The 19,774-nt window shown below is 47.2% G+C and overlaps 1 protein-coding gene across 2 annotated transcripts in view; it reads left to right on the forward strand.

Annotated features, from left to right (window-relative positions):
* dnah5 (dynein, axonemal, heavy chain 5) overlaps positions 1-19,774 on the forward strand; it is a 390,322-nt gene that overhangs the window by 321,777 nt on the left and 48,771 nt on the right. For both annotated transcript variants that reach the window (XM_039736932.1, XM_039736933.1), the window contains exons 64-66: positions 1,673-1,828; positions 7,330-7,512; positions 8,465-8,708. In XM_039736932.1, the coding sequence (XP_039592866.1) occupies positions 1,673-1,828; positions 7,330-7,512; positions 8,465-8,708 (583 nt within the window). The remainder of the gene's footprint in view (positions 1-1,672; positions 1,829-7,329; positions 7,513-8,464; positions 8,709-19,774) is intronic.

The following is a 19,774-nucleotide window of genomic DNA, read 5'->3' on the forward strand; positions in this document are numbered from 1 at the left end:
ACTGCTTTACCTCCACTTCCTGGCATATAATTTATACCATGTCACAGGCGGCTGGGGGACAGACCCAGCCGGGACGCCTGGATGGACCGGGAGGTAGCGTATATGTCCCCCGGGCCATGAGGGCGCAACCGCCCTGGATGTTGAAGGGACCACAGGAAAGGAGCAAGGAGGCTCAAGCCCATTGGGGCCCGTGGCCACCTCCAGGGGGCGCCCCAAGCCTCATGGAGCCCGAGAAACTGGGAAGATGAAGGAAGATCCTTCCAGGGACGCCTGTAGCCTATATTACTAATCGAAGGTTGTATGCACGGATGCCAGAGGCCAGAAGAAAGCCGTGCCACAAGCGCATGCGCACAGCACCTTAGCGCCCCAGAGTCAAACCCAGTGGCTTCCCAGAGTCAGTAGGTGGTGCCCAAACAACACAACACAACCTGTAAACTAAACTTGCCATGGTGACATATTGAAATTTGAAGTAGTGGTGAATACTGACAGTGCCAGCAGTCAGTGTGGCTCATTTGAATCACATTAGGGTAATTCAGTGTTAAAAGTAAGCTCAATTATGATTCCTAACATAAATTTTTGATTTCCAATTTACTTCATTTAAACCTTTGCACTCCGATATTTTTTTTTACTTATGAGTGCAGCAACTCAAACACATTTTGGACTTAAATGATACAACAATCTGCGGTGGGTTGGCACCCTGCCCTGGATTGGTTCCTGCCTTGTGCCCTGTGTTGGCTGGGATTGGCTCCAGCGGACCCCCGTGACCCTGTGTTGAGATTCAGCGGGTTGGAAAATGGATGGATGGATGATACAACAATTAAATGTCAATTTAATGTTTTGATAAATTGGTTAATTGTAGTACAAATATATTTATTTCATTAAATGAAAACTTACCTAGGACGTTCCCACCCGCCATGATTTTTCATCCCTCCAAAGATCAGAGGGAACAGAAAGTGATTGCCGATTCTTTACAAAATTTGGGGGTTTACCGGTACGTGAAGAGTACACGTAGAGTTCATACCTTGTAAAGATTTGCACAAAGATGCCGGTGCGTTAACAAACACCCGTTGGTATAGTGAAACTTTGGTCAGCGTGACCCAGTTACAGTCGAATGAAGAGCTGGCCGCATCTGGAGCAAAGGTAAACCTCTGTGCTTCATCTTGATTTGAAGCATGTCGTACAGAGTGTGGACAAGTTTTACGTCTGCCTCCATTTTTTTCTCGGAAACCTCCAAAATCCCCAGGGAAATGCCGTTATCACAGAATATAACAAAAGTTTTACTGCCATGTCGATTTACACAGAACTAGTTTATTTTTATGCAGTCTTCATAAGAATGTAAAAAGGCTCCGTAATCTTTGCTGGGCCGTGAACTCACAGTTCATAAAAGGAACGATTCTGACGGGACTACAATTAGAGAGGTCCACCAGTAGTAACAGCTTGACCCCACTTCCCGGCGTATAATCTATCCTGTCTCAATAGGGCTTCACGCCATCTTGGTTTGAAGAGGGTCACACAGAGTGTAGACAAGTTCTACTTCCACCTCCACGTTACCCTTTGTCTCCATCAATGGGTGATATGTTTTTGAGATCAAGGGTATCTTGGAATTCCATGTGTTTTGATGCTATTCAGTTTTTATTTTTCCTATCGTTTCTTCCTGCTTGTGGTTTTCCAGATCACATCCCTCAACCACAAATACTTCAGAAACCATTTGGAGGACAGCCTGTCATTAGGAAGGCCATTGCTGATAGAAGATGTCGGAGAGGAGCTTGACCCCGCGCTAGACAATGTGCTGGAGAAGAACTTCATCAAAACCGGATCAACATACAAGGTACACCATTGCCATCATTCTGCATCCTGTCTTGTGATGAGTGGTCCGTGCTTTAGAACAGGCTTGTAAATAAATAATCGCATCTTGAGAGCGTGTGGGGGCTCAGAACGGGTGCAGGTGGGCACACGACGGCGCTGCCGCAGAATTGACTGCAGTGCTCAGCTGATCGCACACTCATGTGCAAATGTTAGTGGATCAGTCAGGGGCCTCATTCACACCTCGGAGTGGATGGAGGGTCTCGTTTGTGGTATAGGTGGTATAACGGTGCCTGCACAGAGACAGAAAGATTAACGGGATTGAAAGAATGAAGGATTAATGGAGATGGCAGGGCCATGAAAAGCAAGTGTGCAGTTGAGCAGAAGCAGGCAACCAAGTAAAGAACCCCCAGGGGGAGAAAAATGGCAGGTGCTCAAAGGGGCTGAAGAGGTTCACTCGTTGCTAATGTGGACTCCCGTGTAAGACCGAGGAATGGCAACGAGTGTTGGAGAAGTGAGGCTCGGCACGGTGCCCTGCTGGGGACCTCAGATGGCAGCAGGGACCTGTGCCCAGATTTTGAAGGTTGGCTGTGCCTGTCGGTAGGACGTTTCCTCGTGCTGCTGGATCTGAAGAGGGTAAGCCGGTGAGACGTTGGCTTTTAGAAAGTAGCCCCAGGGCTTGTGTGTTTTTAGAAGAACGGTTTCCTGCCGTGATTTTGAAACCTCATACTTTTATTGAACTATTTATTGCATTTTAACCTCACATGGTTTTATGGATTACTTATTTATTGACAGTTTAATGACTGGAGCGCTGCACTATTGAACATCTTTGCTCGTTTGGATTTGCAATAAATGCTCTTTCACTTTTTGCACCAATCCCTTGCTTGTAAGTGTGTGTCCTCATCTGCCCGGCTCATCTCGGTCTATAACTATCGACAGTTCCAGGTTGAAGAGACTCGTGATGAGGGGGAGTGGAGCCAACCCGGACCGTCACACGTCTCTTGTATTTTTAGGACACAGGACTCGAGTTTCTTTGCAGCCTTTGTCGATTTTCGCAAAGAGTTCAACTCAGTTGATCGAACTGCCCTGTGGGACATCCTGATGGTTCATGGGATCTCCTCAAGGTTGCTGGATATCATAGCTGCCCTGTACCCTGGTACTGTGAGTGCTGTGCAAAGTGGAGGCAAAACCTCTGCTTTTTTCCCCCAGTTGATTCTGGTGTTCTGCTCCTACTCTGTTCACTGCTTGTATGGACTGGGAATCGGGCAAAGTCATGGGCTCCAGCGGCTGTGGGGCATCTGTTGGTGAAGAAAGATTCACGGATCTTGACTTTGCTGACGATGCTGCGATCTTCATGGAGTCAATGGAGGCTCTGATCAGGGCTCTCGAGAGACTGAGTGAGGAGTCTGAGTGTCTGGGCTTGTGAGGATCCTGATAAAAACCAAAGAGCCAGGCCTTTAATGACCTCTTGGGCACGACCATCAGCAGTGTGGCTGTCTGCGGAGAGAGCGTCGGCCTCGTTGAGAGGTTTTCTTACCTCGGCAGTGACATTCATGTCTCTGGTGACTCTTCCTGTGAAGTCAGTAGACAGATTGGGAGAGCATGAGGGGTTATGAGGTCGCTGGAAAGGGGTGTGTGGTGCTCCCGATATCTGCAAAAGGATGAAGGTCCAAGTCTTTAGAGTCCTGGTACTTCATGTCTTGCTAGATAGTTCTGAGACATGGACGCTATCCAGTGACCTGAGATGAAGACTGGACTCCTTTGGTACTGTGTCTCTCAGGATAATCCTTAGGTACTGTTGGTTTGACTTTGTGTTGCTCATGAAGTCCCGAATGAGGCACATGACCTGCATTGTGAGGGAGTGTCAGTTACGACACTACGGCTGTGTGGCGCGTTCCCCTGAGGGTGATCCGGTTCATAAGATCCTCATTGTCGGGGACCCGAGTGGCTGGACCAGGCCAAGGGGTAGCCCACGTAACACCTGGCTGTGGCAGATGGAGGGTCATTTCTGGAGGGTGGGACTGGACCGCGTGTCTGCCTGAGGGGTTGCAAACTGGGATCCCGAGTTGTTTCGTCGTGTAGTGGGTACGGCAATGTGCTGTACCAGTGCATGCTCCCCAACTTGACTTGGACTCGAGTGGTGTGGCATCACGACGCTCATGTTGAAAAGCAATGGGAGAGGTCTACCTGGATGAGCTTTTGGTTTTTGTGCAACCACTGTGGTAGATAGGGGGCGCTCTCGCTCCCTTGAACCCCTGTCCACGACTCCAGGTAAAAGTCCAATACTTGACTTTATTCTTCAGCCACAGTGTACAAAACACCCTCTCCTCCACAATACTCATTAAACTCACACAAATACTCAATAAACCAATCCTCCAGCTCCCAGACGCGTTGCCACCCTTCCACCCAGCTCAGCTCTCCATCTGGGAGCTCCCACAGTCCTTTTATACTCCCTGACCCGGAAGTGTTCCTAGCCAACCGTCCACAAGTCCTTATTCCTTCCGGGTCAGGGTAAATAGTACTTTTTTTTTCAACCCGGAAGCCCGTCGCTCTTCCTATGACAAACTTCCGGGTCATAGGGCACGAAGAACTCTTCGGTCCTCCCTGCAGCTCCTCTCGTGGCCCCCATGGCATCCAGCAGGGCGGTGCATAAAAACTCCATTGTCCATGATGCCCTGCTGGTCTTCTGGGGACCTCCATGCTGCAAGGAGGGCTCCACCTGGCGGCTTGGGGGTATTGGCCGGGATAAACGGCCGGCCATCCTCCACACCACATATCAACTGAAAAACAAAACTACACAAAATGCCAGTTCTGCTACGGATGAATGCAAATAAATATTGTAAAGTGTCCGAAATTTCAAAAACCAGACATTGGGAATGAGTTAAATGACCTCAGAAATGTACAATGAGAAGGAATTCTGTGACAGGATGACAAAAGAACAGGATAAAAGAATCACGACTGCAATAATACGTAGATACTGTTAGAATGGATATTTTTTACTATTTTTTTTTTTTTTTTAATCATACAGACTCCATTTTAACTGTCTAAATTTCATCATGATTGATTTTGGGAACACTTTAATATTAGTCACTAACATTTTAGTTTTATTTGTTTACGTGACTCCATTGTTTTGCGACTTCTGACCTCGTTATCGTGTTTCGCAATGTTAACATTAAATATTTTCGTTGTGATCGGTTTGCCGCATTTGTCGGTAGGTAAACAACATTTCACGTCAAGTAGTGTAATTATTTTCTAAGTAGTCACTCGCTGTAGACTTGCTTTGGCTTTTTGACTGTCATTTTTGCACGTGATTTCGCCCTTGCTTTCTGATTAACGTCTTGCCCTTTGACCCTTGGTTTCCCAGGGAACTTTCTTTGATCCACCAGTTGCGACCCTTTTATGCTTCTGAATGCATTATCATCTCATGATCTTTTCTCACAATAATCTTTAGTTGCTTAACAATGTGTCACTCCTTCCTAAAAAGTCAATCGAATCCGTTGCAACTAGAAACATTCCACAAGCACTGGTGAAAAATGGCCCAGCCCAATTATTTGTCATCTCATCGCATTTTCTGAAGCCACTTCTCCAATGAGGGTTGCAGTGACAGCAGGCCAATTCGGGTCAGCCCAGGCTTTCTTGCCCACAACTACAGATGCCACCATTTTCTGGTGGAATTCTCAGGTATTGCCAAGCCAGCTAAGAGATATAATCCTTCCAACGTGTCCTGGATCTGTCGCCCAATGGGATGTGTCTGGAGGATCATCCTTAGAAAAAGGCCAATCCACCTCAACTGTCTCCTCTCGATCTGGAAGAGCAGCGACTCCTCTCTGAGGCTCGTCCTTATCACCGAGCTTCTCGCCCCATCATGGATTGTCCACCCGCTGGCCCTGTGAAGAATCCTCATTTCTGCTGCTTGTACTCCTGATCTCCTGTTTTTCATCCATTCCCCATGGCTCATGACCACAGATGGGGTCAGGGATGCAGTTTTGGTTGGTAAACTGAGAGTGTCGTCTTTAGACTCGGCTCCCGTTTCACCACCACTGAGCGGTCCACACAACTGCTGCTGCGGCTCCATTCTTTTTGTCGATCTCATGTTCCCTTTCCCTATGGCTCATCAACAAGATCCTGAGATACTTGAACTTCTTCATCAAGGGATGTTGTTCCTCATCAGGAGAGAGCAAATTCAATAAAGTCAAAAAGCGATTCTAAATTGGCCCTAGTGTGTGCTTGGTGCGTGGGTGGGTTTGTGTGTGTCCTGTGGTGGGTTGGCACCCTGCCTGGGATTGGTTCCTGCCTTGTGCCCTGTGTTGGCTGGGATTGGCTCCGGCAGACCCCCGTGATTCAGCGGGTTGGAAAATGGATGGATGGATGGACATGCTAACACCATTAGGTGGAGTGGTGGCTCTGAAGCTAAAGATCTCTGCTGGTAATTTAGAAGGCTTGCTGTTCAAATCTTGTTACCGCCAGGAGGGATCCTACTCAGTTGGGCCCTTCAGCAAGGCCATTAACTTGAAAATTGCTCCAGAGGAGCAGTACAGTGGCTGACCCTGTGCCCTGACTGCCCAAAGGCCATGCAGGAAAGACATTTTCCCCACGGGGATTAGTGAAGTTGTAGCATTGCCACATAAATTTTTATATGGTTTGTTTCTTTCTCTTTATGTAAAATCCCGTTGCGGCACGGTGGCATAAGATGGGCGGATTGGATTGAGAGGACCTTTTGGGAGGTACGGGGCTGTCATTACGATTTCTGGGAGTGCCATGGAAACGGACATACTATTGAAATAGGGGCATGAAAAAGCAGGAAGAGAAGGAAGGAAAGACAGCCCGAGTTTTTTATGGAGGAGGAAAAAGACATGCTACATCTGAGTCCAGGAGAAAGACTGTTTTAAGGGAGCACCACAAGTCCAACGCAGTCTTGGGTAGCCACCTTGAAGATTCCGGATACGCTGAGGGAAGTGAACCTTACCGGTGAAAGGGATCGGAAGCAGTGTGAGCCGTAAATCTTTTATTCTGGGATTGGCATGTCTAAGAAACTGAACTATGGGGAAATGGGAGAATCGGAAAAAGACTAAATCGAATGGGCGGTGGGGAATATTCTTGGATATATAATTTTATGCCTTGTGTTTATTGTACATTTTGGAAGTGGGAGAGTTGTGGGGATTGCAGAAAATTTATGAATTACATTTTTTTATTGCATCTTTTCTCTGTGTGGTTTGGTAAATATCGCCTTTATTATTATAAGTCATCTTTCTGCACTGTGGGAAGGGGCTGAAGGCAGTTTGGGGTTGACCTACAATCATTGGTACAATTTTCACTGTAAATTTAGTGAAGTGTAGCGGATACAATCGTTACAAACTGTACCAAATACCAAAAAAAAAAATACATAAACCCTGACAAACATACAGTGCCATGCAATTTCGGTGAATAACAAGAAAACTGAAAAGAAATCTAAACTCTATTAAACCAGAGCAGACACGATGAGATGCACCACACCTGAGCATTTTCAATCATTTCCATTCCTCTTAGGTGAAAGTAGGAGACAAGGAAGTGGATGTGATGAATGGCTTCCGTCTCTACGTCACCACAAAGCTGCCCAATCCAGCATATACTCCTGAGATCAGCGCCCGCACGGCCATCATCGATTTTACCGTCACCATGAAAGGACTGGAGGACCAGTTATTGGGAAGAGTCATCCTGACTGAAAAGCAGGTGGGTGCTGGTGTGGAACGAGGGCAGAAACAAGTAAGCATTCTAAGAAGCAATAATGTTCAGTCTGAGGAGAAAATAATGTTTGTTGTCAAATCTTCAATAAATTTCATGTAATTAATTCGGAGATGGGGGCGGCCGGGTGGCGCAGTGCTGCCTCACAGTAAGGTTTGCCTCACGGACCCTCCTTGTGTGGAGTTTGCATGTTCTCCCCTTGTCTGCGTGGGTTTCCTCATACAATTCAGAGACATGCAGGTTTGGTGAACAGGTGATGCTAAATTGCCCTTAGTGTGTGATTGGGGTGTGTGTGTGTGTGTGTGTGTGCCCTGCCTTGTGCCCTGTGCTAGCTGGCATAGACTCCAGCAGACCCCTCGTGACCCTGTTCAGGATTAAGTGGCTAACAAAATGACTGACTGACTGACTAATTCTGGATCGCCCTTCAGCTTTGTTCGGTTTTCTGTTAAAATCTTCTTGGTGGGTACAAATTTGGAATTATGTTTTTTTTTTTCTAGACTTGTCTCATCCAGGGTTTTCACAGATCGCCCTCTAGTGAGACCGTCCTCATGATTTTGAAGCCTGGTTAAATCCTAAAGCTTCTCTTCCTTCAGGTGACAGGCTTACCTTGAGGTACGAGTCCTGTTTTGCGGACCCTTTTGAAAGACCTCACCCTGTGGTGGTCCCAGAGATCGATAACAGTCACCAGATCACCTAATCTGCTCGACTTTGTGAATATGGAATAACAAAACAGAAGACACTCACGCAGACTCGGGGAGAGTCCCATTTAAGCTAATCGTGATTTCGTCCATCTCGAAAATGACACTCGGCCATTATAGAATGAATACGCCGCCTACTGAGTGACCACCCACTCAACTTTCCATTTGAGTTTTTTCTGATTGAAAGACATTACTTACATTGCGTTAAGATGATTTTTTTTTTTTTTTTTTAAATGTACTAGGAACTAGAGAAAGAAAGAACGGACCTAATGGAAGATGTCACAGCAAACAAACGGAAGATGAAGGAGCTGGAGGACAATTTGCTCTATAGGCTAACGAGCACCCAAGGGTCCCTGGTGGACGATGAGAGTCTCATTGTTGTACTCAGCAACACAAAGAGGACAGCCGAGGAGGTCACTCAGAAGCTGCAGATTGCAGCCGAGACTGAAGTGCAGATCAACACAGCCCGAGAAGAATACAGACCAGGTAAGGACAAGAACGTGCAAATCATCGAGTTCCCTAAGCACAGTGACGATTCTAAGTGACATCTTTGGGTCAGGAAACTGGAGAAGGCAATGGGGCTTCATGGCCAAAAATGAATTTTTAAGCTGCACTTCTGTCACATTTTACAATCTGCCACACAGTGAAGCCTCCGGTGGCACGCTGTGTTTTTTCTTCATTTAATTCTCTTACATCACAGCGGCAGGTTTTTAATGATTTCTCACACGTTCCTGTTAACTTCTGCCAAGTTTATTCCGCCTCGCCTGTCTCCCTTTTTTAAAAATGGCTCTGCACATTTCTTCATAGAGGATTAAACTGTAAAATAATGTTTCTTTTTGTAAAACACTTTTGTCATTGACAGAAAAGGAAATTATATATTCGATTAGAACTCTGACTAGACATCCCATCTGTGCGTCTTTCTGTTTGCCATGTCTCTTTAATTCCCAAACAGGGCGCATCACAGATATCAACACTGCTTTTATGAATCTCATCCCAAATGGTATATAACAGAGACATGTGCATTGCACTTGTCATTCCTACAGATGGCGCATCACAGATATTAACACTGCTTTTATGAATTACATTCCAAATGGCATACAACAGAGACCTGTGCATTGCATTTGCTGTTTCAACACATGGCACATTACAAATATTAGCACTTTTTTATGAATCTCATCCCAAATGGTATATAACAGAGACATATACGTTGCACTTGTCATTCCTACAGATGGCGCATCACAGACATTAACACTGCTTTTATGAATTTGTCGTTCCAACAGATGGCACATCACAAACGTTAGCATTGCTTTTCCGAATCTCATCCCAAATGGCACATAACAGAGACATGTGCATTGCACTTTTCATTCCTTCAGATGGCACATAACAGACATTTAACACTGCTTTTATGAATTTCATCACAAATGGCATACAACAGAGACCTGTGCATTGCATTTGTTGTTGCAACAGGTGGCGCTTTATAAACATTAGCACTGCTTTTATGGCTCTCATCCCAAATAGTATATATTGTAACAGACATGTGCATTGCACTTTTCATTCCTACAGATGGTGTATCACAGATATTAACACTGCTCGTATGAATTCCATTCCAAATGGCATACAACAGAGACATGTGCATTGCATTTGCTGTTTCAACAGATGGCGCATTACAAATATTAGCGCTGCTTTTACAAATCTCGTCCCAAATGGTATATAACAGAGATATATGCGTTGCACTTATCATTCCAACAGATGGCGCATCACAGACATTAACACTGCTTTTATGAATTTGTTGTTCCAACAGATGGCACATCACAAACATTAGCATTGCTTTCTGAATCTCATCCCAAATGGCACATAACAGAGACATGTGCATTGCACTTTTCATTCCTACAGATGGCGCATCATGGACATTTAACACTGCTTTTATGAATTCCGTCCCAAACGGCATATAACAGAGACATGTGCATTGTATTTGTCGTTGCAATAGGTGGCACATTATAAACATTAGCACTGCTTTTATGACTCTCGTCCCAAATGGTATATACTGTAACAGAGACAAGCATTGAATTACATTCCAAATGGCATACAGCAGAGACCTGTGCATTGCATTTGTTGTTTCTACAGATGGCACATTACAAATATTAGCACTTTTTTACGAATCTCATCCCAAATGGTATATAACAGAGACATATACATTGCACTTGTCATTCCTACAGATGGCGCATCACAGACATTAACACTGCTTTTATAAATTTGTCGTTCCAACAGATGGCACATCACAAATGTTAGCATTGCTTTTCTGAATCTCATCCCAAATGGCACATAACAGAGACATGTGCATTGCACTTTTCATTCCTTCAGATGTCACATAACAGACATTTAACACTGCTTTTATGAATTTCATCCCAAATGGCATACAACAGAGACCTGTGCATTGCATTTGCTGTTTCAACAGATGGCGTATTACAAATATTAGCACTGCTTTTACGAATCTCATCCCAAATGAGATATAACAGAGACATACAGGTATGCGTTGTATAGTTCACTGCAATCACAAAAGCTGAGGTGTACATTGATTATTTAGATTTCAACACTTCTTAGCTGGGTAGCACAACCAACAGAAAAATAAAGCATATAATCACTTAGTCTGGGGTGTTGAGATGCTGAATTGAATTGCCTGATATCAGCAGGCAGAAAAGACCCCAAGAGGCACTTCTTAGCACACAGTAGAGGAAGGAGCCTGTGGCTAAAAGTGCTCCAAGAGAGAGACCCCCTCCTGGAGGGGATGGAGGGGATTGTTCATCGGTTTTCCCCCCATCCTCTTCTCCACAGCATCTTCAATTGTGTCTGGGGTTGGCCCTGTGATGGTGCAGGCTTTCTTGATAAGTTTGTTCAGGTTTTGTGCTTGTCTTGGGCTCAGGTTGCTTCCCCAGGAGACCACAGCGTAGACCCCCGCAGTGGCTACTATGGACTGATAGAACATCTCCAGCAGCTTGCTGCACACATCATAAGACCTGACTCTCCTCAGGAGGTCCAGTCTGCTCTGGCCCTTCTTGCTAGGTGCCACTGTGTTGTCAGGCCAGTCCAGTTTGTTGTTCATATGGACCACCAGGTACTTGTAGCTCTGCACCACTTCCACGCCCCCCTAAACCGAATGATTGACTGGTCTCGAAGGTTCCTTTGCTTGCCAGAAGCCCACCAGCAGTTCTTTTGTCTTGCTGAGGTTGAGCTGCAGGTTGTTGTCTCTGCACCATGAGACAAAGTCCTCCACAACCCCCTCCTGTACTCTGACTCATCTCCATTATTATTTCAGCCCATGTTGGTGGAGTCATTTGAAGATTTCTATAGATGGCAGGCACTGGTGTTGTACTAGTAGTCGGTGAACAGGAAGGGAGACAGGCCAGTTCAACCTGAGGAGCTCCAGTGTTACACACCGCCATTTCTGACAAACACAGTCCCTCAGCCTCACACACTGCTGTCTGGTGGTCAGGTAGTCCATGATCCAGGAGACTGGGGGGGGCACCAAGATGCATAGCCTTGAGGTTTTTCCCCAGTTCATGTGGCAGAGCGATGTTAAAGGCATAGGAAAAAATCAAAGAACCTGATCCTGACTGTGGTGCCGGGAGTAGACTCAGTGGAGCACGGAGATCAGAGCCTCCTCCACACCTGCGTGTATCTAATAGGTGGAGGATCGAGATGGTCCGAATCCAGGGGTCATAGCTGCCTCAAGACCAGCCTCTCAATGGTCTTCATGATGTATGAAGTAAGAGGAATTGGAGTGAAGGTCTTGGGATCACCGTTAGTCCCTTCCTTTGGCACTGGGAAGACATGGGAGTGTAAGGCGAGTTCAAGCACGGGTAAAACACATGCCGAAAGAAAGATCTCAGTCCAAAAGTTTGTTTTAAAATATTTAGTGAAAATTCAAAAGCAAACAGTCCACACAAGAATAAAGAAAAAAGACATTACACACTGTGGCAGAAGCGTTTGGTTGGCGCCGACCCGAACACAGACTGACACTGGAGGTACGGGTGAAAACAAACAAAAATATTTATTCTGTCCTTCTGCTGGGGATCCCGTCTTACCCGTGTCCCTCAGCCACAGCACAGTCCCCAAAAGACACACAAAAGAAAAGAAAACCACACCACAAAAATCACTCGTCTTCCTCCACTCCTCCGAGGCAGCTTTGTCCTCCTCCCGACTCTGGCACCCCGAGTATTGGCCGCAGGCTCCCTTTATGCTTCAGGTGGCAGTTAACCTAAATTCGGCTGCACTTCTTTGTGTGGCTGCGTTACTACCCACACGGGCTCAGGAAGTCTTGCAGCTCCCCCTGGCGGTGGCCTTGGAGCCCAACAGGGATGAGCTCCGGTGTTCCAGGATAGTGGCAACCAGGTGCAACCCAGGGAAGCTGCCACCAAGTGTGTAGTGTGGATCCAGAGTCAAATGGGCGTCACGGCCGGGCATGGGTCTCGGTCGTCCGCCACAACACGTACAATCCATCCATCCATTATCCAACCTGCTATATCCTAACTACAGGGTCACGGGGGTCTGCTGGAGCCAATCCCAGCCAAGGCAGGAAACAAACCCTGGGCAGGACGCCAGCCCACCGCAGAACATGTAGAATAAAAGGCAAAAAATTAGAAAGAATGTCTCTTCTCTAAACTTAGCTTTTCTTGTAAAACTTTAGTTGTTTCTGTACTTCAAGATTCTTTACTTCTTCTTCTGTACGCTTTAAACGTACGGCGCAGCACTTCTAATTAAGTGCTTTGTCTTTCATGCTACTTGGCACACAAAACATGCACACAAGGCGTGGTTTAAAGCCATGTGCCCTCTACGCCTTACACATGGCAAGGCTAATCACTAACTGAGAATAATGTTTAGTCAGAGAGGCTGGAAATAGTGAGAATATACCAACTGAATTCAACGTATGGGGGTTGTAGGAACCTCCCATAGATTATGCACTAATCCATCCATCCATCCATTTTCTAACCCGCTGAATCCGAATACAGGGTCACGGGGGGTCTGCTGGAGCCAATCCCAGCCAACACAGGGCACAAGGCAGGAACCAATCCTGGGCAGGGTGCCAACCCACCGCAGGACACACACAAACACACCCACACACCAAGCACACACTAGGGCCAATTTAGAATCGCCAATCCACCTAACCTGCATGTCTTTGGATTGTGGGAGGAAACCGAGCGCCGGAGGAAACGCACGCAGACACGGGGAGAACATGCAAACTCCACGCAGGGAGGACCCGGGAAGCGAACCCAGGTCTCCTAACTGCGAGGCAGCAGCGCTACCACTGCGCCACCGTGCCGCCCTTTATGCACTAATATTTAGTAAAACATTTACAGTATATAACTTAAGTAACTAGCAAATGGCTCTTACACACAGGATGCTGAGAACTCGGCAAACCTTTAGAATGTGACGTGTGTACAAAAACAGCGCATACGTTTCAAGCTTAAGGTTATAATGCAGTTCTCAAGGGTGGCATTAAACTTTTCTTATATGTCATTTCACATTATGTGTATGTCCAAATGCAGACCATTACATTCTATCATACAATTTTCACTTTATATCTTCTGAAATGCAGCAAAGTATGAAACAAGCCATCCAACATGGAATGTGAAATCGCTGCTTTCCCTGCAGCGGGTAGCAGAGGCTGCATATTAACACCTCCTAAAAATGTCATCATGAGACACAAAATTGCAGCTGGCGGAGTGACATTTTAAAATGAGGTGCAAATCTGCATACATTTCAAGTCACCGCAGTTGTACATCCCAGAAATGAGAGCAGATTTTTGGTTTTCGGGGGCGAGTGAGTTACACAGAGTGAATTTCACCGCAGTCACCCAGATTCACAGCGGCCGTCAGCAGTCACACTGAATATTTAAACGCTCATCAGAAGAGCTGCAGTACAAACGTGTATGAGTCGGCATCTAAACTGTACTTTCGGGTTAAAATCATTGGCGGGTGGCGCAGTGGGTAGTGCTGCTGCCTCGCAGTTAGGAGGCCGTTTAGGGTTAGGGTTCTGCATAGAGTTTGCATGTTCTCCCCATGTCTGCGTGGGTTTCCTCCCACACTCCAAAGACGTGCAGGTTAGGTGCTTTAATAGAATGTAAGTTAGAGACTTTTTATTATTATGTTTTACTTTTTTACTTTTAATTTTTACTATGTTTTATTATTCATTGGTATTTAAAATACACAGTTGTAGTGAAATACTCAAGTAACTGATTTTCTAGCTATAATAACTAAGGACCAAACCGTCTTCCTCCGGCACCCTGCCTACTCTTCTGTGTGCCAACTCTTTAAATACAATCACTTTCTTTAACAGGGCGGCACGTTGGCGCAGTGGTAGCGCTGCTGCCTCGCAGTAAGGAGACCAGGGTTCTCTTCCATGTGTGGAGTTTGCATGTTCTCCCCGTGTCTGCGTGGGTTTCCTCCCACAGTCCAAAGACATGCAGGTTAGGTGCATTGGCCATCCTAAATTGTCCCTGGTGTGTGCTTGGTGTGTGTGCGCCCTGCGGTGGGCTGAAGCCCTGCCCAAGGTTTGTTTCCTGCCTTGGCTGGGATTGGCTCCAGCAGACCCCCGTGATCCTGTAGTTAGGATATAGCAGGTTGGATAATGGATGGATGGATAATCCTATTGGCAGGAGGCTGCCCAGCTGGTGAGAAGTTACCTGGACACTGGCACCACACAGGATGCAGGATACTGGGGCAGCCACTAGAGGGGCAGTGCAACCTGTGTGTGTGTTTTACTGCCCCAGACAGGCAAGAGACAGGGGGACAAGTACACACAAGAGCATCATGGCTGAGTGGTGTCAGGGTCCGTGTCCTGGGACTCGGTCTCACCCTTGGATTACGTTTTTTTTTCTCCCTTTATTTTCTCTGCTTTTCTTCTGTAAAGTCGGTTGAAGGGGAGATAATGGCAGGGTTTGGGCTCAACACCTTGGTTTCTTGCCCAAACCCATCACCCAAACCAAATTTTAAGACAGGAATTTGCATTTCTGTGGATTGCCACTTGTCAGTATGAATTTACACAAAGAGATTATCCATCCATCCATCTATTTCCTGACCCTTGTCCAGGTGTTTGTTGCAGAGGCAGCGGTCTGAGCAAAGATGCCCAGACATTCCTCTTCCCTACCACCTCCTCTAAATCCTCTTAGGTTACTGAGGCTTTCTGAGAGATATAATCTCTTTCGCATGTCCTGGGTCTGCCCCGAGGTCTTCACCAAGTTGGACATGCCTGAAACACCTTACCAGAGAGGTCTCCATGGAGCATCCTAATCAGATGCCTGAGCCACCTCAACTGGCTCCTTTCAATGCAGAGCCGCTGTGTCTGTACTTTAAGCTCCCTTTGAATGTTTGCACTGCTCACCTTGTCTCAAAGGCTGAACCCAGACAGCCTGTAATGGAGGCTTATTTCTGAAGCTTGTATCGGTGATCTAGTTCTTTCAGTCACTACCTAAAGCCCATGGCCATAGGGGAGGACAGGGACGCAGAATGACCGTTACATCAACAGTTTGGCCTTTCAACTCAGCTCTTTCATCATTCATCACCACAACTGACCGGTACAATATCCACTCTCCACCTCTCAATCTCCTTGATCCAACTAATAATCTCCAATCCCACTTCTGACACCAGACTGTGGAAGCTTCCCAGAAATGATCTACTATGAAAAACAAGTCAGACACTTTAGTCATCAATTAGTCTGAAGCAAGGGTTTATAACTTTTCTGGCAATTGTTCATCAGGTTTCTTGGAGCTCCATTCTTTGGCTCCGTGACTATCTGGTTCAATGTCCGTGATCTGCCTATCAATCTCCCAGATCCTCCTAGTAGTCTTGAATCCCACTTCTGACACCAAACCCTGGAGGCTTCCCAGAAATTATCTCTATGAAAAATAAGTCAGACTCTTTAGTCATTGATTTGTCTGAAGTAAGGGTTTATCGCTTTGACAAGGGGAGGCCGCCAAACTGTTGCAGCTCGTGGTGTGTGTTTCCATTGCATTAGACAGCCTGCTTTTATGAGCTCACACATACGTCATCAGATACTCCTTGCAGACGCTGCTCTGATCCTACTCTTGATCTCCTTCTCCCTTCTTCTTTCACTCATGAATAAGACCCTGACATACTTAAACTCCTCAACTTGAGGCAGCACATCATTCCCAACTTGGAGACGGTATGCCACCATTTTCTGGCTAAGGACCATGACCTCGGACTTAAAAATTAAAAAATAATTTTATTACTTAGAAGCTGAAATGGCATTAACCAAAGAATGGAACAAAGATACGGCCAGACACTAAATACATAAATATTTTGAACACCTCAGTGAATTATGCAGGTTTAATGTAAAATATACTTACATGATAGACATAAGGGTTGGACTGGCATCCCAGCTGGGATGGAGAAGGAATTCTTACCCGGTAGGGAGGCCATTATGGAAGAATGGTGTAAATGGATGCATCTCCCAGCTGGGATGGTTCCTATTCCCTTTTCTATTCTGGGAGAAGGTATAATGGATGGACTTGGAGGAGACTCCATACCAAGAACAGTTCAACTCCAGGTATAATTGGTGGCATTGCTCCTCTGACATGGCTTCAGTTTGGATGCCCACAGGGGTACATAGGAGTTGTAGTTCATGAATCATTCTGGGAGGGGACTCCCCCTGTTTCATGGAGGTTTGGCCTGACCCATTAGTGCTTCCTGGGTGCAGTGTTCTGGGAGCAGAATTACTCTTGGGTCCAGCATAAAAGGAGCCGCCTCACCTCACTCACTCTGGGAGTTGGAGTCCGGAGGAGATGGATAAAGCTAATTTGGGAGGAGTGGAGGAAAGGGAAGGAAGGTAGAAAGAAAAAGAATTGGGTTTGGAAGAAAACCTAACAGGCTGCAGCTGCTTTACAAATGCAGGAAATCCTGCCGACTACACCAGTTGTGACCTGTAGTGGGTCATCTCAGAGCCCCAAACCTCAGACACAACTGCACAGACACCAATCCCGGTCTGAAAAAACCTTTTATTACCTTTACAATGTGTTTTTTGTGGAATTAAATACTTTGTGTTTCTTTCAAATTATTTTTGTACATTTTGGATTTTTTTTTCTTCTTTACATTTCCCAGTGCGTTCTTTTGTATTTAGACTTTTGTATTTTTTTTTCCTTTCTTATATGGAAGAAGATGATCCGCTGTGGCAACTCCTAACGGGTGTAGCAAAACAAGAAAAAGAAGATTTTTTTTGTATTTAAGTGTCCATCCATCCATCCTCTTCCGCTTATCCGGGGTCGGGTCGCAGCTTAAGCAGAGATGCCCAGACTTCCCTCTCCCCAGCCACTTCTTCCGGGAGAATCCCATGGCGTTCCCAGGCCAGCCGGGAGACATAGTCCCTCCAGCGTGTCCTGGGTCTTCCCCGGTGCCTCCTCCCGTTGGACGTGCCCAGAACATCTCACCAGGGAGGCGTCCAGGAGGCATTCTGATCAGATGCCCGAGCCACCTCATCTGACTCCTCTCGATGCTATGGAGCAGCAGCTCTACTCTGAGCCCCTCCCGGATGACTGAGCTCCTCACCCTATCTTTAAGGGAAAGCCCAGACACCCTGTGGAGGAAACTCATTTCAGCCGCTTGTATTCGCGATCTCGTTCTTTCGGTCACTACCCATAGCTCATGACCATAGGTGAGGGTAGGAACGTAGATTGGTAAATTGAGAGCTTTGCCTTACGGCTCAGCTCCTTTTCACCACGACAGACCGATGCAGAGCCGCATCACTGCGGATGCCGCACCGATCCGCCTGTCGATCTCACGCTCCATTCTTCCCTCACTCGTGAACAAGACCCCGAGATACTTGAACTCCTCCACTTGGGGCAGGATCTCTCCCCCAACCCTGAGAGGGCACTCCACCCTTTTCAGGCTGAGGACCATGCTCGGATTTGGAGGTGCTGATTCTCATCCCAGCCGCTTCACACTCAGCTGCGAACCGATCCAGAGAGAGCTGAAGATCACGGCCTGATGAAGCAAACAGGACAACATCATCTGCAAAAGCAGTGACCCAATCCTGAGTCCACCAAACCGACCCCTTCAACACCCTGGCTGCGCTTAGAAATTCTGTCCATAAAAGTTATGAACAGAATCGGTGACAAAGGGCAGCCCTGGCGGAGTCCAACTCTCACTGGAAACGGGCTCGACTTACTGCCGCAATGCGGACCAAGCTCTGACACCGTTGTACAGAGACCGAACAGCTCTTATCAGGGGTCCGTACCCCATACTCCCGAGCACCCCCACAGGATTCCCCGAGGGACACGGTCGAATGCCTTTCCAAGTCCACAAAACACATGTAGACCGGTGGGCAAACTCCCATGCACCCTCCAGGACTCTGCTAAGGGTGAAGAGCTGGTCCACTGTTCCGACCAGGGCAAAACCACACTGTTCCTCCTGAATCCGAGGTTCACTATCCGACGGACCCTCCTCTCCAGAACCCCAATAGACTTTTCCAGGGAGGCTGAGGAGTGTGATCCCTCTATAGTTGGAACACACCCTCCGTCCCCTTTTAAAGAGGGGACCACCACCCCGGTCTGCCAATCCAGAGGCACTGTCCCGATGTCCATGCGATGTTGCAGAGACGTGTCAACCAAGACAGTCCTACAACATCCAGAGCCTTAAGGAACTCCGGTATCTCATCCACCCCGGGCCCTGCCACCAAGGAGTTTTTGACCACCTCGGTGACTTCAGTCCCAGAGATGGGAGAGCCCACCTCAGAGTCCCCAGGCTCTGCTTCCTCATTGGAAGGCATGTTAGTGGGATTGAGGAGGTCTTGAAGTACTCCTCCCACCGACCACAACGTCCGAAGTCGAGGTCAGCAGCGCACCATCCCCACCATATATGGTGTTGACACTGCACTGCTTCCCTCCTGAGACGCCGGACGGTGGACCAGAATCTCCTCGAAGCCGTCCAAAGTCGCTCTCCATGGCCTCTCCAAACTCCTCCCATGCCCGAAGTTTTGCCTCAGCAACAACCAAGCCGCGTTCGCTTGGCCTGCCGGTACCTATCAGCTGCCTCCAGAGACCCACAGGACAAAAAGTCCTATAGGACTCCTTCTTCAGCTTGACGGCATCCCTCACCGGTGTCCACCAACGGGTTCGGGATTGCCGCCACGACAGGCACCGACCACCTTGCGGCCACAGCTCCGTCAGCCGCCTCAACAATAGAGGCACGGAACATGGCCCATTCGACTCAATGTCCCCACCTCCCTCGGGGCGGGTTGAAGTTCTGCCGGAGGTGGGAGTTGAAGCTACTTCTGACAGGGGACTCTGCCAGCCGTTCCCAGCAGACCCTCACAACACGCTTGGGCCTACCAGGTCTGACCGCATCTTCCCCACCATCGGCCAACTCACCACCAGGTGGTGATCAGTTGACAGCTCCGCCCCTCTCTTCACCCGAGTGTCCAAGACATATGGCCGCAAGTCTGGCGACACGACCACAAAGTCGATCATCGACCTGAGGCCTAGGGTGTCCTGGTGCCAAGTGCACATATGAACACCCTTATGCTTGAACATGGTGTTCGTTATG

Source organism: Polypterus senegalus, chromosome 15 (genome assembly GCF_016835505.1).
Source record: "Polypterus senegalus isolate Bchr_013 chromosome 15, ASM1683550v1, whole genome shotgun sequence".
Taxonomy (NCBI): domain Eukaryota; kingdom Metazoa; phylum Chordata; class Cladistia; order Polypteriformes; family Polypteridae; genus Polypterus; species Polypterus senegalus.